Source organism: Crocuta crocuta, unplaced genomic scaffold, assembly GCF_008692635.1.
Source record: "Crocuta crocuta isolate KB4526 unplaced genomic scaffold, BGI_CrCroc_1.0 scaffold167, whole genome shotgun sequence".
Lineage (NCBI taxonomy): Eukaryota > Metazoa > Chordata > Mammalia > Carnivora > Hyaenidae > Crocuta > Crocuta crocuta.
Window position 1 is genome coordinate 2,054,781 of NW_027532406.1, and position 19,739 is coordinate 2,074,519.

The following is a 19,739-nucleotide window of genomic DNA, read 5'->3' on the forward strand; positions in this document are numbered from 1 at the left end:
AAATGCTAAAAATGTTTTTCAAGCAGAAGGAAAATTATACCAGATGGGAATCTAATTCTAAGCAAAGGAATGACGAGAACTGGAAGTGGTAATTAAATGAGTAAATAGATTTTTTAATTATTGAAATCTCTTTAAAAGATATTTGACAATTTAAACAAAAATAATGTTATACTGTTTATAACATGAGTAAAAGTAAAATTTGTCTGTTGTATGGTATGTGAATTATATATTAATAAAGCTATTTAGAAAAACAATTAAAATTTTAAAAAAGGAAAATGTGTGACAGTGATAGCATAAATTCTTGGAGAGGTGAAACTGGAGTATGCTATTGTAAGGTTCTTATACTACGTGTGATAGGATATAGTATTACTTGAAGGAAGACATGGCTCAGTCAGTAGAGCATGCAACTCTTGATCCCAAGAGTGCAAGCCCCACATTGGACACAAAGCTTACTTAATTAAAAAAGACTGAACACAGACAGTGATGAGTTAAAGATGTGTACTATCAGTGTTAATGCAGTCACTAAAATAAAAAATAAATAAATAAAGAGTAAGAGATCTCCAATGATGGAAGTAAAAATACTGGATTAACCTGAAAGAAGGCAGGACAGAATAAAAACAGAATGAAAGACAAACAAGACAAACAAAAAACAGACACCAAGATGTTGAACTAAAATCTAACCCTATCAATAATCACATTAAATGGGAATGGTATAAACATCCCAATTAAAAGCTAGACATTGTTAGGCTAGATAAAAAATAGGATCCAAGGGCACGTGGGTGATTTGGTTGGTTAAGCGTCTGACTTTGGCTTAGGTCATGATCTCATGGTTCGTGGGTTCGAGCCCCACATCAGATTTTGTGCTGACAGGGGGAGCCTGTTTCAGATTGTATATTTTCCTCTCTCTTTGACCCTCCTCTGCTCACGCTATCTCTCTGTCTCAGGAATAAAGAAAACATTTAAAAATTTTTTGAAAACAATAGGATCCAACAAAATGTTATCTACAAGAGATGTTACATTTTTTAAGTTACTTTATTTATTTTGAGAGGGAGTATAAGAGGATGTGAGCAGGAGAGAGACAGAGAGAAAGGGAGAGAGAATTTAATAGGGGGCCTGAACTCAGTAACCGTGAGATCATAACCTGAACCAAAATCAAGAGCCAGGTGTTTAGCCAACTGAGTCATCCAGGTGCCCCAGAAGAAGCACTTAAAATAAAGACACAAAAGAGATTATTAGCAAAAGTGTGGAAAAAGATATACCAACTTACGAATAGTAAAAAAAAAAAGTTGGACTGGCTATATTAATATCAGAGTATCAGACAAAACAGTTGTGGAGACATAGTGTAATACCAGGTTAAATGTTTAAAAATGATAAATGGATCATATAAATAACCCTACACCCTTATAGACCTAATAACAGAGCTTCAAAACACATTAAAAAAAATCTGATAGAAATGCAAAGAATAATATACAAATTCATAACAGCAGTAAAAGAAAGATCTCTGGGAGATATCCATATTGAGAAAATAAACAATATGCTTTTTTTTTTTTTTAATTTTTTTTTTTTAAATGTTTTTTATTTATTTCTGAGAGACAGAGAGACAGCGTGAGCAGGGGAGGGTCAGAGAGAGATGGAGACACAGAATCTGAAAGAGGCTCCAGGCTCTGAGCTAGCTGTCAGCACAGAGCCCGACGCGGGGCTCAAACCCACGAACTGTGAGATCATGACCTGAGCCGAAGTCGGATGCTTAACCGACTGAGCCACCCAGGCGCCCCAACAATATGCTTTTAAATAACTCAAGTCAAGGAAGAAACTAAAAGAGAAAGAAGAAAGTTTTATAAGCTGAGTGAAAATGAAAACATGACATCAAAATTTGTGGGAGGCAGCTAAATCAATACAGAAAAATTTTATAGCACTAAGTGTCTACAGCAAAAAAAGTCTGAAATTAATGAATTATTCTTCCACCTTGGTTAAGCATTTAACTCATTTAAATATAGAAACAAGACTGTAAGTATTATGGTTATAGAATAGAATGCAAATATTAAACACTAAAAATGTAACGATAAAATAAAAATATAAAAAATCAGTAAGCAGGATAAAATGTGAAGGCTAATTTTCTCATTTTTCATAACAATAATACTGTTTTAGAAAGTGTAAATATGATTTAGGAAAATGAATAGCTCCAATTTACTATATTTAATCATAAACCTTTCCTAAATATAGGCTTAAAAAGGCTACTATAATAAATATTTCTTGTAAGAGAATATGATGTTAAGGTGAAGAGAACCTGGACTTTATATTTTCAGGGTAGTTAACTGTCACCATAACTGGTAATCCGTAATCACATACCAGGAAAGAATTTGGGAACTTGGTTTAAACATGGAAAAACTGAGTTTACGTGCCATAAATGACACCTCCTATGAAGGTAAAAAAAAGATGTAAACACTTATTTAAACCAAAAGAAAATGTTGGTATCCTATGTGGCTTTAATATTTTCAGAAGTATTTTAAAATAGCCAAATTCTCAGCAAACTATCAATTTACCTGGCAGTGCAAAACAGCATTCTTATGAAATTGCTGAAATAGAAACTAAGGGCTAATAGCTCAGAGATATCAGCTGGAATCCATTTTTGATATTTGTTTTTGGCTGTTTTAACAAGTTTCAAAAATAAATCAATCTTCTTTATTAATTTGACCCAAACTGAGCACTCTACATTTTATTTAAAACTGGACTTATATAAATAGTTAATATTAGTATAAAAATTCCAATTTAACCAAAGTTGGCTACATGCACTATAGTACATAATTATTAAAAACTCTAAATTGTTACAAGTTGGGTCTATACTACTATAAAAATTCCATTCATCCAAGCTTGGCCCATGTTAGGTATGTTTAACATTAACTGTTAAAACTGAGTGTTTCCACTCGCAATTTGGAGTCCAGTTGCTATATATCAAAATAGAATTATAATTGTCTGCTAAATGTAGTTTTCCACCATAATATATTATCATACCTTATAGCCAGTATAAATGACATAACATAAATAATGTGAAATTTTAAACTAGGTGTTCTATGAAAATCAGATTATCAAATGTACAATGGTGTGAAATAGCATATAAATTTCCCTTAAAGGACCACACTACAAAACATGCACCAAATATATTAACAAAAAAATGAAGCCCTTTAGAAAAATAAAATAGAAGATAATGAAGAGGGGAAATTTGTTAATTTTTGAAATGTTTTCTCACATACTGTCAAAAGAGCTAACATCCTCTAGATAATCATCTCAATGTAAGAATTTACTTGACATTATAAAGGGGTAGGATTTGCCATATAGAGGAATCAATAATAACCTTGTAAAGCCTAAAGCAGTGAACATAAACATGGTGTAGGAGACATTAACACTAGACTGAAAGAAATAATTATATTTTCGATAAACATGTTCCTACTGGATAATCATTTTTTTACACATCTTTGCAGCTGTTTCACAGCTCAGGTAGTGAATGGCAGCAGCTGTTATACCACAACCATATATTATATGCATATGAGATACTTTTAGTTTTTCATTGGTATCTACTTATTTGTGATCAGTCACATTTAACTCATATTAAATAAAAGAAGGTATTCATGGGGTGATTAGTTCAGGGGAATTTTAGTACCATTTTATTTTAGAAATGAACTCTTAACCAATTATTTATATGTCAGAATATTTAATAATTCAAATTATATGCTGCCCTTATTCCCAGATTTAAGAAATTTGTCACGATCAATGTTTCTGAAATATTAAATTAAAATGTGTCATAGTAATTACTATGGAATAAACAGCAATTAAGATTTTTTAGGCAAATAAGCTCAAACTGTTTGCAGTGCATATTTATAATACTAATATCTTCTCACACAATGCATGCATCATTCACAACAAGCAGTCTTAAGATATAAAATGTAAATTTAAGAATTACTTCAAAAGATCTTAAGAAACTGAATTAATATGGAATTTAATACTTCATTAAGAAAGATCTATGTATAATGTATCCAAAAAGAGGCAGACTTGAATGTAAGTAATAGAAATAATGTTACCATGGAATGATCATGTTTCTGTTCTGTATTTGTAATAATGAGCCCAATATATGCTTTGCCGTGAGTTAATAAATTGCAGAATAAGTAAAAGACAGTTATTTAAAAATGTATATCCACTAAAATACTATAATAGTGTAAATATGTACCAGAAATTTGAATTAGGTAAATACTTACTGCTATATAATAAACTCTTGCTTTTTCTACCAATGTCCAGTTTTTCTCCATATCAAGATGTTTTTCCTTTTTATAACAATTGGCAGCAGCAAGATTAGCTACAAGGGATCTAAAGCAACAACAAAAAGCAATAAGGGTATAATATGATAGCTAAAGTTGTCATGTACTTCTATACAATTAATTAACAATATATTTTGCAAATTTTGTTTTACATTTTACTTCTTAAATTTTCAAAATTGCTATACATTCATTTTAATAAATGTAAATAAAATTGAATTCGTTTTTGAGCACTTTTTGAGACCTCTCTGTTACCTCTGAGATAGAGATATTGATCCTTGTTCAATGCCACCTGATATTTTGAGAAATCAGAATTTATGTTTCCTTTGGTACTGATAGTATTATTTATTTTGTATATTTTAATGGTTTAATATGCAATTAGGATATTAAATGATGTTGTTTTCCCCAAAAAATGCAAAAAAGGATATATGCACATACATATATATATATACACACAAGTAAAAACATCAGTTTTTAAGTATCAACATGTATATACATTGTTTAATCTAATGCTTTAAAAGCCTAGTATGGGGGCTGTTAAGCATCTGACTTTGGCTCAGATCATCTCACGGTTGGTTCGCGATTTGAGCCCTACGTCGGGCTCTGTGCTGACAGCTAGCTTAGAGCCTTGAGCCTGTTTCAGATTCTGTGTCTCCCTCTCCCTCTGACCCTCCCCTGCTTGCACTGTCTCTCTCTCTCTCTCTCTCTCAGAAATAAAAACATTAAAAAAATTAAAAAATAAAATAAAATTAAAGCCTAGTATGGGATTAATTTAACAAAACACACATATAAACATAGGCCCTATTTACTATGAGGTATTAATTTGCAAACCAATATATTTTTAAGACTAGAGTATATTAAAATGAATTTCTATAGATAAAAACTCCCTATACTGGTCCAGTTTTGTAGCTGAAGAATCTATGCTGCATTTAAAATCTTGCTACAAGTGCCAGATAGTAATTTTTGTTATTATACAACAATTCCAGTTAATAAAATAATTATTTATGTTAAATACAAGTCAATGAAAATATTTTCTTCCTCATTCTGACTCAGGAATTAGAAAAAAAACTTGCCATTTTTTTTCACTCTAATCACAAGGGAATAGTTATGGTTATAAAAAAGATACATCATTTTATCACTTGAGATGTTTATAATATGGTTGGCTCTTCTGTTAAGGAAAAAAAATTTGATTCCCTTCCAAAACATATTTCTACTCATCCATACACCAACTGACTACTGCAAGATACATCAATTAAATTTATGCCCAATTAAATGATTAAAAATAAGAACAATATGAATCAATATATTTATATGCAAATATTACTACATTACAAAGTTAAGAATAATTAGACCTAATTTATAATAAATATTTTATTTTGGGGGTGCCTGGATGGCTCATTCAGTTAAATATCTGAGTCTTGGTTTGAGCTCATGGTTCATGAGTTTGAGCCCATGTCAGGCTCTGTGCTGACAGTGAAGCCTGCTTGGGATTCTCTCTTTCCCTCTCTCTCTGCCCCTTTCCTGTTTGCACTGAAGTAAATAATAAATTTATTATTTTAAGTTTATTCAAGAGGGAGAGAGTGTGCACTCACGCAAGCAGGAGGGGCAGAGAGAGAATCCCAAGCAGGTTCTACATTGTCAGTGCAGAGTCCAACACCAGGCTTGATCTCAAACTGTGAATTACTAGAGCCAAAACCAAAAGTCAGACACTTAACTCACTGAGCCACCCAGACACTCCTAAAATATATTCTAGTAATCACGACTTCAGCAAAATTTTGACAGAAATAGTTATACATAAAAATAAAAAGCAAACACTTGTGGTACCAGTTACCAAATTCTATTCTGATAATAAAACTACTCTTTGATAGTAAACTACACTATTTCTCCAAAATATAAGTACTCTTGCTATCCAAGTGAATATAGTTCACAGTTTGGAGAATGAATAAAGAAGAATATTGCATTATCTAAATTCTTTGAATCCTGGGTTTTGGATAGTGACAGTAAGAGTTACCAGCCCTATCTAAAACAATTTATTTAAAAATATTAGGTTCTACAATTTGATTGATAATGAGTTTGATAGTGAGAGTTTCCCCCCAGTTTTTCACTTCCAACATCATTTGAACATTACTGATCACCATAACCATAATATTAATATATTAATTAAACTTTTGACATCTGGAAGACCTAATATTATCATAACTGCTCTTTAAAATACCAATTTAGCATACAAAAACAATTTAGCAATTTTATAGTAGCCCAAGTGGTACCAAAGGCAAAACTTGACCTATTTCTCACTAATGAGAAAACTGCATCTGAGTATTAAAGTTGGTTTTAGGAAAACTGAAAAGGGAAAAAGTCTAAATAAGTATATTTCAATGTTTGAACAATAAATGGTTTTATTTATTAAAATCTTAAAATGATCAAGTTCTCCTACACACAAAAAATAAAATTATAGGAAAAGTTTAAAAATGGCTTTGATACTCTATTTTTTAAAAATTATGTTTTCAGTTATTCAATAACTTCTGGCCATAAGACTGTCAGGTCTTTAACATACATTTGCTAAAGACCAAGGAGTGAGTAAAGAATAAACAAACAAACACACAAACAAAAACCAACCAAAGGTAAGAAAGTGGAAGGGAACAAGGAGAAGAAAGAAGGGAGGAAATAAAGGAAGACAAGCGGCAAATAAGAAAGGAAAGAAAGAAGGGTAAGGAGACAGGGAATGGTGGAGGACACACTAAGTATTTTTAGGTAAAGGAAAGTAAAATTTCTAGTGAATCATTATTTAAAAAGAGATCACTGTTGCTGATTTTAACAATATAACAGCTAAAGAAGTTATTTTGTTTTTCTCTTGCAAAGGAGAGAAAAGGTGCTGAAGAGCAATATGGAAATAATGCAAGTTGTACTGAAGAAAAACCTCTGTGTAACTGCAAAAGGCACAAATACAATTAATGTATGGGAAGTCCTAAGAGATCTATTTCAAGCTCATAGAAAAATTTTCTAAAAAGTAAAGTTGTATAAAAACGTAATGAATTGTTTTCTGAGTGGTGTGTTACCCATGACTGAAGTTGTTTGATATGGATAGATGACTATTTATTAGAAATGCTTCAGATGACCTAATTCATAGGACACTGGATGTAATGGAGTATTTTATATATGTTGCAAAATACATGTGTCTACGTATCTATGTATCTGAATATTCCAGTCTAAGGATATGGTGAAAAGACCGTTCATACGAGTTTCAGCAAGAAACTAGCTACAAGATACTAAATAAAATGTTTTCCTTATTTTCCTTTTCTGATCTTAATTATAAAAATTAGAGGCCAAAATAGATGGTCTCAAAAATTTCATTCCAGGGGCACCTGGGTGACTCACTAGGTCGAGCTTCAGACTCTTGATTTCTGCTCAAGTCATGGTCTCACAGTTTGTAGGTTCAAGCCCTGCATTAGATTCTCTCTCCCTCTCCGTCTACCCCTCCCCTTCTCATGCTCTCTCACTCTCTCTCAAAATAAATAAACTTAAAAAAAATTTCACTCTATATGCTTCATGAATACAAAAGCAGGTACAATGAGGATAATTTTTAAAAGAAAAATGATACAAGGAAGAAGAGTTATTAAAACATTGAAAGCAACATTTCATGAGATCTAAATTCCAAATTCCGGTTGAAATTCAGATGTTACTAATGTTTAAATACCCAATTAGAACAAACCTTCTCTTGGAATTATACTGACCTGTTGTCACCAGTGATGCACACAGCACAAGTTCCTGTTGTTTGCTCATTTTGCTCATAGTAATAAGCATCCACATGGGCCTCAGCAGCTTTCTTCTTCAAGATCTCTCCAAATCTATCTATCCCAATGCATCCAAAAAATGTTGCTGCTTTGTGTGGCTGCTGAATCATCCACTGAAAAACAGGAACACAAATAATTTTAATGGCTCAGAAATATGGTACATATAGAAAGGTGGCGTAGAAGGGATACTGTTAGATGCTGTGGCTATTATGAATGGAATTCCAATCCTCTATTAAGCTTATTATAAATTTGATGTAACAACCACATAATATACTATTTTCAGGGAGAAAACAGAGCACAGTGGTTAAGAACTCAGAATCTAAAGTCAGATAGACTTTAGGTCAATGCTAACTTGATATAGAAAAATAATAGTGAGTCCCAATAGAAGTACAGTAGCATTGTCATTAATAGCCCAGACCTCTATACTGAAGACTGTTTGGATTCAAATATTGGCTCTGCTATTTACTACCTGTCTGAGTAAGAGCATGTCACTTAGCATTTCTATACCTCATTTTCCTCACCTATAAGTGGAAAAATAATTATAGGTACACCTCACAACAAATTAATTAAACAACTTAATGTTTATGTGTTATTGAGCACATTACCCAGTACACAGTAAAAGATATATATTAGTTGTAGTGGTCACTATTAGTTTCATATTTATTGTAATTCATACATAAATTAAGCTAAACTATGAATAAGTCTAATCGTTTTAAAAATTCAAAACTAGTGTTAAAATTCTAATATCTTAGTTTTAGTAGTCTCAAACTTTAATTTCCTTGCTATAAAGTGACAATGGATTGCTTTTAAAATGTATATTTTTCACTGATATGAACTATCATCTTTCATAATTAGCTCAAATTCCTGATTTTTTCTAATACTTATATCTATTCTAAAACTGCTGTCTATTTTGTTTCTAACAGCAATATAAACAAAATATCCCATGTACAAAGTCAAAAGACAGCAAAATCTTACACATTGCCAAATATTTGAAGTGTAATAGAAATGCATGTAAAATATGAAACAACATATGCATAAGTACACTTTGAGACATCACTTTTAATGCCAAAGTGTGAGAAATAAGCTAAACATCCATCCATACAAGACTGGTTGAATAAACTGATAAATCTCCTCAATGGAACACCAGCAACTTAAAAAATAACCAAACAAGGAAAAGCTATGCAGAGTAATCCATCTATATGAAGTAACTGCCAGGATATTTTGTGAAGACTTTAAAAAAAAAAAAAAAAGAGCACAGTTCAGGGACAACTGGGTGGCTCAGTTGGTTAAATGCCCAACTTCGGCTTAGGTCATGATCTCACAGTTGTTGAGTTCCAGCCCCACACAGGACTCTGTGCTGACAGCGCAGAGCCTGCTTGGGGTTCTGTATCATCCTCTCGCTCTCTGTCCCTCCTTCCTTCACACACATTCTTTCTATCTCTCTCTCAAATAAACATGTTTTTAAAAAGCAGAGTTCAAAAGTGTGGGCCTGTAAATGTGTATATGTACGTTTCAAGAGCCAGAATTAAAATAACATACAGTAAAACTTTGGACTGCAAGTAATTTGTTCTGTGAGTGTCCTGCAAGACGAGCAGTAAATGTCACATCATCACAACTGAGCCAATGGTTCTTTTCTCTCCCTGTCTCTCTCCCTGTCTCTCTCTTCACTGTGGGATTGTGGGTGATTGTCTTCCATGCTTGGATGCTCAGTGTCAGGCCATGGAGTGTGGCAGAAATCAGTGATTTTTCAGAACGTTGAAAGGTGCTCACAACTGGCACCTGTGTATGTTTTGTCACTTCAAAGCACTTATAGACAGTCCTTTGAAGTAAGCTTGGGAATGCTCTGCTTCATTCTACATCAGGCTGCCTGCAGATATAGACCCTTCCCACTGCTGCTACTTTATTGCTAGTTACATTAAATACAGTATATCAAAGAGTTTATTAATACTGTACTGTAGTCAACATCGTAGTCAACATCGGTGCAAGTGTATACAATGTCCCCACTCAGAAGGTTGAAGAAGAAATGGGGTAAGAAGAAGGAGATGATTATGGTGGAAATTAAGAAGGAAATCATTGAGAAGTATGAACTGATGGATCTGTATCACGAGCAACAGCAAGAGGTTATGGAAGAGATCTTGTCTACAGAGGAAGAGGAATCCCTCATTTCAAATGAGATTAGGGAGATGTATAAAATGTGGGAAACTGCAAAATTTTGTAGAAAATAACCACCTGAATAAGGCTGTAGCAGTGCAAGCAATCAGTTTAACAACAATGCAATGTCACATTTCCATGAAATCCTCAAAAGGAGGCAAAAGCAAGTGTCATTGGTTAGAGTCCTTGTTAAAGTTGCATGAAAACAAAAAGATTGAGCTAATAGATAGCAATGATTCTGTTAGTGATAGTGAAAGTCATGCTACACAATAACCCTCCTCTCTCTTGTCTCTCTTACACCAGCCACAAAGGTTTTCAAAGGTAAGGGCAGGTTAATTTATTTTTTTATGTTATGTATTTTATTTTGTTTTATATTACAGTATTGTAATCATTTTTATATGAATATTTTTGGGTTGTGGAATGAATCATCTGAGTTTCCATTATTTCCTATGGGGAAATTCACGTTGATTTACAAGTGCTTTGAAATACAAGCATGTTTCCAGAACAAATTACGCTCACAAACCAAGGTTTTATGCATACTCTTTTGGAATTTATACAATTTTAAGTTTGTTTATTTTATGAAAAAGAAAAAGAGGAAGAACAAATCATCAACTAAAGAAAATGGTTTTCTATCAGGATGAATGGGAATGGAGTACAGAAATAGAAATAGAAGAAAGACTCTTCTGAATGTAACACTATAAAATCTTTTTGAAATGTTAAAATTGTCCATTTTTGAAAATGCAATTCAATTTGAATATTAAATTCACTTGGAAAAAAATGATAAAGTTGGATACAACAGATAAAAGAAATTAAAGAAAATATCCCAAATTATAATATAACCCCACAGAAAAAAGTGCAAACAATTTTCAATATACTATTAGTTTTCAATGTACTAATATAAAGGAACAAAAACAAAAACTATTGGAGGATAGACCATTTGAAATTATTCACTCAGAGGAGCGAAAAGAAAAACAAAAGAATGAAAAGAGTGACGAAAGCTTACAGAACTTATGGGACACATTGAAAAAGAATAATATTTGCATTCTGGGATTACTGGAAGAAAAACAGGAAAAGGATAGAAAGTATATTTAAAGCAAGAATGGCTGAAAACGTCCTGAACCGAGACACAGAAATAGATATTCTGATCCATGAGGCCCAAAAAGACCCAAACAGGCTGGATCCAAATAGGGCTATACTGAGGCAGTTTATAATTAAGTTGTCAAAAGACAAAGAAAGAATTTTAAAAGCCACAAAAGAGACAAGTTATATACAAGAAAATCTCCATATAATTATGGGTAGATTTCTCAACAGAAACTTTACCTGCCTTGAGAAATTGAGATGAAACCTCCAAAATATTAAAAGAAAAAAAAACCTGTTAGCCAAGAATTCTATATCCAGCAAAGCTGTCCATCAGACATGGAGGGATAAAGACTTTTTCCCAAACAAACAAAAGCTGAGGAAGTTCATTATCTCTAGACCTCAGTTATAAGAAATGCTAAACGGAGGTCTGTGAGTGGAAAGAATGCTAATTAACATCACAGTAACATAAGGAGGTAGCACAAAACTCACTGGTAATGGTAACTAAGCCATCAAAGTGAGATTCTGTAATATGGTAATTGTGGTGCATAATTCACTTACAACTTCAGTTTAAGTTTAAAAAAATGAATGTAGTAAAAATAACCATAAATACAACAGCCTGTTATTAGTTACACAATATAAAGATATGCAAATTGTAATAGCAATAACCTAAAGTGTGAGGGGGAAGAGAAGTAAAAGTGTACGATTTAGCAATTCTAATGAAGTGAAGTCGTTATCAGCTTAAAATAGGGCATTATAAATTTAACAAATTTTATGTAAGCCTCTTGGTACAAGGTGAAAACCTGTAGCAATTACACAAAATAACATGATAAAAAAATGAAAGCATACTGTTACCAAAAGATATCAAAACATGAAAAAAGACAGCAAGATAAGAAATAAGGAACAACACATCTACAAAACAATCAAGGAACAATGAACAAAATGACAACAGTAAGTCCTTACCTATTAAGAATTACAGTAGTCTCCCCTTATCTGTAGAGGGTATGTTCCCGGATCCCCAGTGGATGCCTGCAACAGCAGATAGTACTGATCCCCACATATATTATGATTTTTCCTATACATACATATCCATGATAAAGTTTAATTTATAAATGAGGCTCAGTAAGAGATTAATAGTAACTAATAATAAAATAGAAAAATTATAACAATATACTATAGCAATAGTTATGTGAATATGGTCTCTCTCTCAAAATATATTATTGTACTTTACTTATCCTTTTTCTTGGGATGGTGGGAGATGATAAAATGCCTAGATGAGATTAAGTGAGGTGAATAATGTAGGCACTGTGACACATAGAATTATGTTACTGTTGAAATCCTGATGATATGATGGGAGGAGGATCATCTGCTTCCAGAATATGGCTGACCATAGGTAATTAAAAATGTGTACTGGGGGTGGGCAGATACTAGTGTACTTTAAACATAAACAGATTAAATTTTCCAATCCAAAGCCAGAGAATTTCTGAAATGAATAAAACAAGATCCAATAAGATGCTGCCTATGACTCACTTCAGCATTAAGGACACACACAAAGACAGAGTGAAGGGATGGAAAAAGACATTCAAGGAAATGGTACCCAAAACAAAGAAGAGGTAGCTATGCTGGTATCAGACAAAATAGACTTTAAACTAAAACTGGTTAAAAAAAAAAAAAAGAGGCACAAAAGGTCATTATATAGTAAAAAAAGTAGTCAATCCATCCATAAGATTTAACAATTGTAAATATTTATGGACCCAACATTGGAGTACCTAAATATATGAGAAAAAAATACAGTTAAATGGATAAATGAAAAGCAATAGCCCACTCTCAACAATGAATAGATCATCAGTCAGAGAATGAATAAGCAAACAGGAGATTACAATAAAAGCATACACCAAATGCACCTAACAGACATATATAGAATATTCTATTAAAGAATCAGCAGAATATACATTCTTTTCAAGGGCAGATACAGTATTTTCTAGGATAGTTCATATGTTAGACCACAAAACAAAGTCTTAGCAAATTCAATAAGACTGAAATCATATCAAGTATCTTCTTTGACCAAAATGGCATGAAACTAGAAATCAATAACAAGATGGAATCTGGAAATAATCAAATTTATTTTTTAATTAAAAAAATTGTTAAATGTTTACTCATTTTTGAGAGAAAGAGACAGAGCAAGATTAGGGGCAGAGCAGAGAGAGAGGGAGACACAGGATCCCAAGCACGCTCCAGACTCTGAGCTATCAGCACAGAGCCTGACACAGGGCTCGAACCCACAAACTGTGAGATCATTACCTGAGCCAAAGTCAGATACTTAACTGACTGAGCCACCCAGGCACCCCCAAATAATCAGATTTCAAATGGGCAAAGGAAGTGTGGCAGCTGGGTGGCTCTGTCAGTTGAGCATTCAAGTCTTGATTTTGGCTCAGGTCATGACCTCACAGTCTCGGGACTGAGCCCCATGTCGGACACTGTGCTCACAGTGTAGAGCCTGCTTGGGATTCTCTCCATCCCTCTCTGCCCATGCCTCACTTGTGCTCGCTCTCTCTCTCTCTCAAAAATAAATAAACTTTTAAAAAATCTTTAAAAAAATAAAATAGGCAAAGGACCTCAATCGACTTTTTTCAGAAGAAAATATATGAACGGCCAATACGTACATGAAATGATGCTCAACACCATTAATCATTAAAGAAATGGAAATTAAAACCACAATGAGATATCACCTCATGCCTGTTAGAATGTCCATCATCAAAAAGACAAGATATAACAATAATGGTATGGATGTGGAGAAAAGGGAACCCTTATGTACCAATGGTGGGAATGTAAATTGGTATAGCTACTATGGAAAACAGTCTGGAGTTCCTCAAAAAAGTAAAAATAGGGGGTGCCTGCCTGGTTTTGTTGGTAGAGCACATGACTCTTGATTTCTCATGAGTTTAAGGCCCATGTTAGGTATAGTGATTACTTAAAAAAAAAGAAAAAGAAAGGAAAGTAAAAAAAAAAAAGTTAAAAATAAAACTACCATATGATCTAGCAATTCTATTCTGAGAATATATCCAAAAGAAATGAGGGGTGCCTGGGTGGCTCAGTTGGTTAAGCGTCTGACTTCGGCTCAGGTCATGATCTCACAGTTCGTGGGTTCGAGCATCCCATGTCAGGCTCTGTGCTGACAGCTAGCTCAGAGCCTGGAGCCTGTTTCGGATTCTGTACCTCCCTCTCTCTCTGACCCTTCCCTGCTCATGCTGTCTTTCTCTCTCTCAGAAATAATAAAACATTTAAAAAAATGAAAACAATAACTCAAAAAGGTATCTGCAGCCTCTTGTTCATAGCAGCATTATTTACAATAGCTAAGATACAGAAGCAACGTAAGTGTCTATTAGTGGTTGAATGGATATATGTTATTTTCATTCATGTAAAAAGCACAATTAAATAAGCAACCATGCCTGTTTTATGTAGTAAAATACAAAAACAAAATCAATAACAAATTGTAATATGATTAAATAACTTAATACGCCATCAAAATAATAGCAAACTTCATTCATTGAAAGTGAATCCATTATAATGTAATCAAGCATAATTAAATCAAAGTTTACATGTTCAAACTATATTCTGATAAAGGGGTAATATCAACTCACTACCAGGCTAAAATCTGACTTCTAATTTTTTCATAATTAGGACTTAAATGAATTGAATTGTCTCCATTACCAATCAATAGTACTTAAATGTGCAAGACAAATGAAAAATAATAGAAATATTCAGCAATTTTGTTATAATTGCATTATTGAATATTTCATCACAGGAAACTAGTGGACATTCGATTATTTCTGATATTAGTATATCAGGACACTGACAAAATGTGACAGCTTTACTCTTGATCAGTGATTTCTACTTAAATCCACCAATCCAAAGTAAGAGTTTACTAGGCTGAAATAGACACACAGAACAAAGAGAAGCCAGGCTCACTGCTCCAAAGCACTTAATAACCTAGCTGAGTAATTAAAGATGGTATAATCAGAAAGCTGAAATAGATAAATTTTTTAAAAGTTTATAAATTAATTTGCTAAGAGTTTTGTTAAAATTTTAGTACTTCTCTAATTTCATCTCAAACACAATGCATTACCAATACCTAACTAATCAGTTTCTTACCATTCTGGCATCCTGTCAATAAACACTGAATACGAGTCTACTAGAGGATATGAAGATGAAAATGATAGCGTACCTAACAGTCACTACGACTACATTTTCAGATTCTCCAGAAAAGAGATTCAACCCTTTACATAACCTCTTATTATGCTGTTCCTTTTAGCCAAAACAAATTGCTCAGCTTCTCTTTGTTTATGTATGTATAGTACACCCTTAAACACCCAGCTTAAATCCCTGAAAGAGTAGCAGGGTCTAGGATTATGTGTATGTTGTAAATAACTAGAAAACAAAACCAGAAGGAAACAACTACAGAATTTTCAGACACTGGACAACAGGCAGAGCAGGAATGTGATCTCTGAAAGAAAAGAAACAAGGTGAGCCCTTACATCATGTAGACTCTCTGCCAGTAGGCAATTTCCAGACTGTGGAGCAGGGAGAAAGAAGCCAAACAGAGCCAGGCATTCTCAGTGAAATGAGGGAATAGAGGTAAGTGTTCAAGGAGAACCTAGAGATTAGAAATTGTGAAAAAGAGTTTCAGAAGAGCACTGTGCTAAAATCATAACTCTTGAGGCTCTGGCTTAATTCCAATCTGTGCATGTTTAAGGAATATAACAAGATCACATGGAATCTACACAAATGCTTTAGAATTAAAAAGTGAGTTTATCAAAATCTCAGGATTCAGTATCAATATACAAAAATCTAATGTAATTCTATATACTATCAAAGAACAGTTGAAAATTAAAATTAGGAAAACACTGTCACAATTGCATCAAAAAATGAAACATACTGAGACAAAATTTAAGAAAATGTGTGCCAGACCTATAGATAAAACAGTATAAAGTTTGCTGAGGAGGAAAAAAATTCCTATATAAATGGAGAGCTTTACTATATGCATGGGTTAGAAAGCTTAATATTCTTAAGATAGCAATTCTCTCCAAACTCATTCATAGATTTGTTGCAACTCCAACCAGTATCTCAATAGGATTTCTGAAGATATCAAAAAGCTGATCCTATGAATCAACAGTAAAAGAAAGGGAGCCAGGATAGTCAATGGTTGGGAGGTATGTCAGTGTGAAGTAAGCCAACATTGCTAAATCTCAATTTCTTCAAATATAAAATGTAGATAATATAATCTATGAGCTTATAAGTATGTTTCAAGTGGTAGAAACAGACTAACACGCAATTTAGTTCAGTAAATGATACTTACTATTACAGTTGGACCTCTTTTATACAAAGAATGAAAGGGCTCACACTATGCTATAAGTAAGTACACTTAATTGGAGATGAAGTAAGCCATGGCCCTAATTGGTAACTTTATTTTTATTTATTTATTTCTTATTTTTTGAGAGAGAGAGACAGAGCGTAAGTGGGGGAGGTGCAGAGAGAGAGGGAGACACAGAATCTGAAGCAGGCTCCAGGCTCTGAGCTGTCAGCACAGAGCCTGACGCAGGGCTCAAACCCACGAACGTGAGATCATGAAGTTGGATGCCTAACTGACTGAGCCACCCAGGTGCCCCTGGTAACTTTAAATAAATATGTGAATTAGTTTAGCTCAATTTTAAGAGCAATAGTAAAGGCAGAATGTCAACAGAAAAGACCCAGGAGGGAGATTTATTTTAGCTGAGGGGATCAGAAAAGGCATCTAGAGACAGGTGACATAATCAATAAGTCTGTGAAGAATGGGTATAATATTAAAAAATGGTTATAAACTGGAAAGAAAGGAGAGGTATAGAGCACATGCCTCCTTTCCTGTCTTAGGGATTTTATCATGGTGTTCCTAAGGCAAAAGAAATTCTGTTCATTAAGTAGCTTGTTACAAAGAACTTAGTAAGTTATTTATTTTCTAACAATTTAGCACATGTCGTGCACTATAAAATACTCAAACCGTGGAATCAGATTGATTGTCACCAACCCCATTTCCTGTTTTACACTGATTCTTGTGCAGTACTTAAGTTTTTTTTGTTTTTGTTTTTTTACCATCAAAACCCCAGTGTTGTAAAGAAAGTGATACCACCAAAGAAATGTAGCAATCTCATGTTAAAACAGAAATGTCTGAAGCTAGTGGTTCATGCTCTGACAGATGTCACTGTTTTGCTGGAAAATTTAAAATATTTTGTGGACCCAACATGGGTTTGTTATAGCACCCACGGGGCCTTAGCACACAGATCGGGAAACAAAAGAGTATAGTGTTAACAAAAACAATGAAAAAGAGAAAAGAAGGAGTATTAGGAGTATAATGACAGAGTGCTATGTGGGAGGGAAGACTAATGAGAAACAATGATGCAGGCTACATCAGTAAATGACACTTTAAGAAGTTGAGGCCGCATTCTGTAGGTAGAAGGGTGCACATGAGGGTTTCTGAACAAAGGAATGAGATGATAAGAGATGATGCCTCATTAAGGTAAGGAAGCAGGAGGAGAAAATTTAAAACTAAATTTAAATAGGTGCTGAAAAATGATGCATTAAATTTCATATCAAGAGTCTTTAACAACATATAGAAAGATTTCTAGTATTATTAAGTTCACCTTCCAGATGAATTTCCTCTTTGCCGCCTAACGCAGTATTTAGGACAATATAACTGACAATGATGCTCAAGAGCCAGTCACTTCTAAGATAATGCTATATACTTTAATTCAATTCATAACAGAATAATGAAGAATGACACTAAAATAATGATAGTAAAATAGTTGCAGGACAAGCCAAAGATAAGCAATTTTACATGAGAAAGCCCAATGAGGAATTTCAGGAAATGAAAAGAATTTAAATGTCAAACTGGGAAGTAACTGCAACAAGTAGATTGCAAAGGTTTATGAGGAAATCAAAACTGAAGTGGTTGGTTAGGAACACAGCATATGTCACATAGCTTAAAGGATTGACTGTCTCAGATGACTGGCATGCTACCAAGTGACACAGTGAAACACAAAATTCTCATAAATATTATTAAAGAATCCATTCTCCCTCAATAACTAGCATGTTATATTCCTTCCCTGACAAAACTGCTCCATTTTCCTTGTTGGCAGGTGTCCTATTAATAAAAATTGATTCACGATAGTCCACTATTATCCCCAACAAATATTTAGTTATTTTTCTTGTTAAATACCTGTTAACATTTATTTCTCAGAAGAGATTTTAGGAAACTTTGGCCTGGTTAAGAAAAAAGCATAAGCTTTAGACCCAGATATATATAAATTTCTCCAGTTGTATAAGAGTAAATTACACACTCCATCAGAGATTTTATTCTTACAGAATTATTGTCAAAATTGAATAAGATAATGTAAGCAAACTGCCTACAGTACTTCCTGTTAAGCAGTATTGATGATGATAATGACAGGGCAGGCACTGAGAATGATAAAAAACAAACAAACAAACAACTCTTAGTCTAATTTCATTCAACTCATTCCATTAATATTTGTAATCACCTACCAGTTGCTGGACATTACTATAGTAAATAATGGATAAAGCAGCATTTCTCTATCTCTTTTGTAGGCTTCTTTCATTTTCCCTAGCCCTTGTTGTTCTGCAAGGATTACCTGCTCTTTCTACCTGGTACACTTTTTCTGGATTTGATCTAATCTATCCCTATGGTTTAAAGTTCCATCTATATGCTGAGACTCCTCATCTCTATTTTTAGTTTAGACCTGTCTTCAGATTAGTGACCTAATATCCAAATGTCAATGAACCCTATTTTGCCACTAAATCTACACATTTCTACTTCTATCTCCATTACCACCACCTTAGTGTAAACCCATCATTTAATCTCAACTAGAGTACTGTGAAAGCTTCTCTAATTTTTTTGTTGTTGTTGAAATACACTCACATACCATAAAAACTACCACTTTGAAGAGTATAGTTCAGTTGTTTCCTATATATTCACAAGTCTGTGCAGCCATCACCACTATCTAACTCTAGGACATCTCATCAATCCAAAAGAAAACCTGTGTCCATTAGCAATCATGCCTCATTCTTCTCCTCACTCAACTCCCATAACCATTTGCAAAAGCTCCTTAACTCATCTCCCTGCCTTGAGTTCTTGTGTGTGTGTTTATATTGATTTTATTATTTCTTTTATGTTTTTATTTTAATTTCAGTTAATGGTATTATATTAGTTTCATGGGTAAAATTTAAGTGCTTTCAGTACTGCTTCCCTCCAATTTACTACATTTTAAGTTATCTTTCAAAAATCTCCTTCAATAGTTACCCATTTCTCTTGAGCAGAGTTCAAACATAAACAATTTTATGACTGAACCATCAACTGCCTCTCCAA

General features: G+C 33.4%; 1 protein-coding gene across 4 annotated transcripts in view; it reads right to left on the reverse strand.

Annotated features, from left to right (window-relative positions):
• The window catches only part of ADK (adenosine kinase), a 498,350-nt gene that overhangs the window by 256,983 nt on the left and 221,628 nt on the right, over window positions 1-19,739 (reverse strand). For all 4 annotated transcript variants that reach the window (XM_077778630.1, XM_077778632.1, XM_077778631.1 and 1 more), the window contains 2 exons: window positions 8,039-8,211; window positions 4,251-4,359 (listed from right to left, as the gene is read on the reverse strand). In XM_077778630.1, coding sequence (XP_077634756.1) covers window positions 4,251-4,359; window positions 8,039-8,211 — 282 coding nt within the window. The remainder of the gene's footprint in view (window positions 1-4,250; window positions 4,360-8,038; window positions 8,212-19,739) is intronic.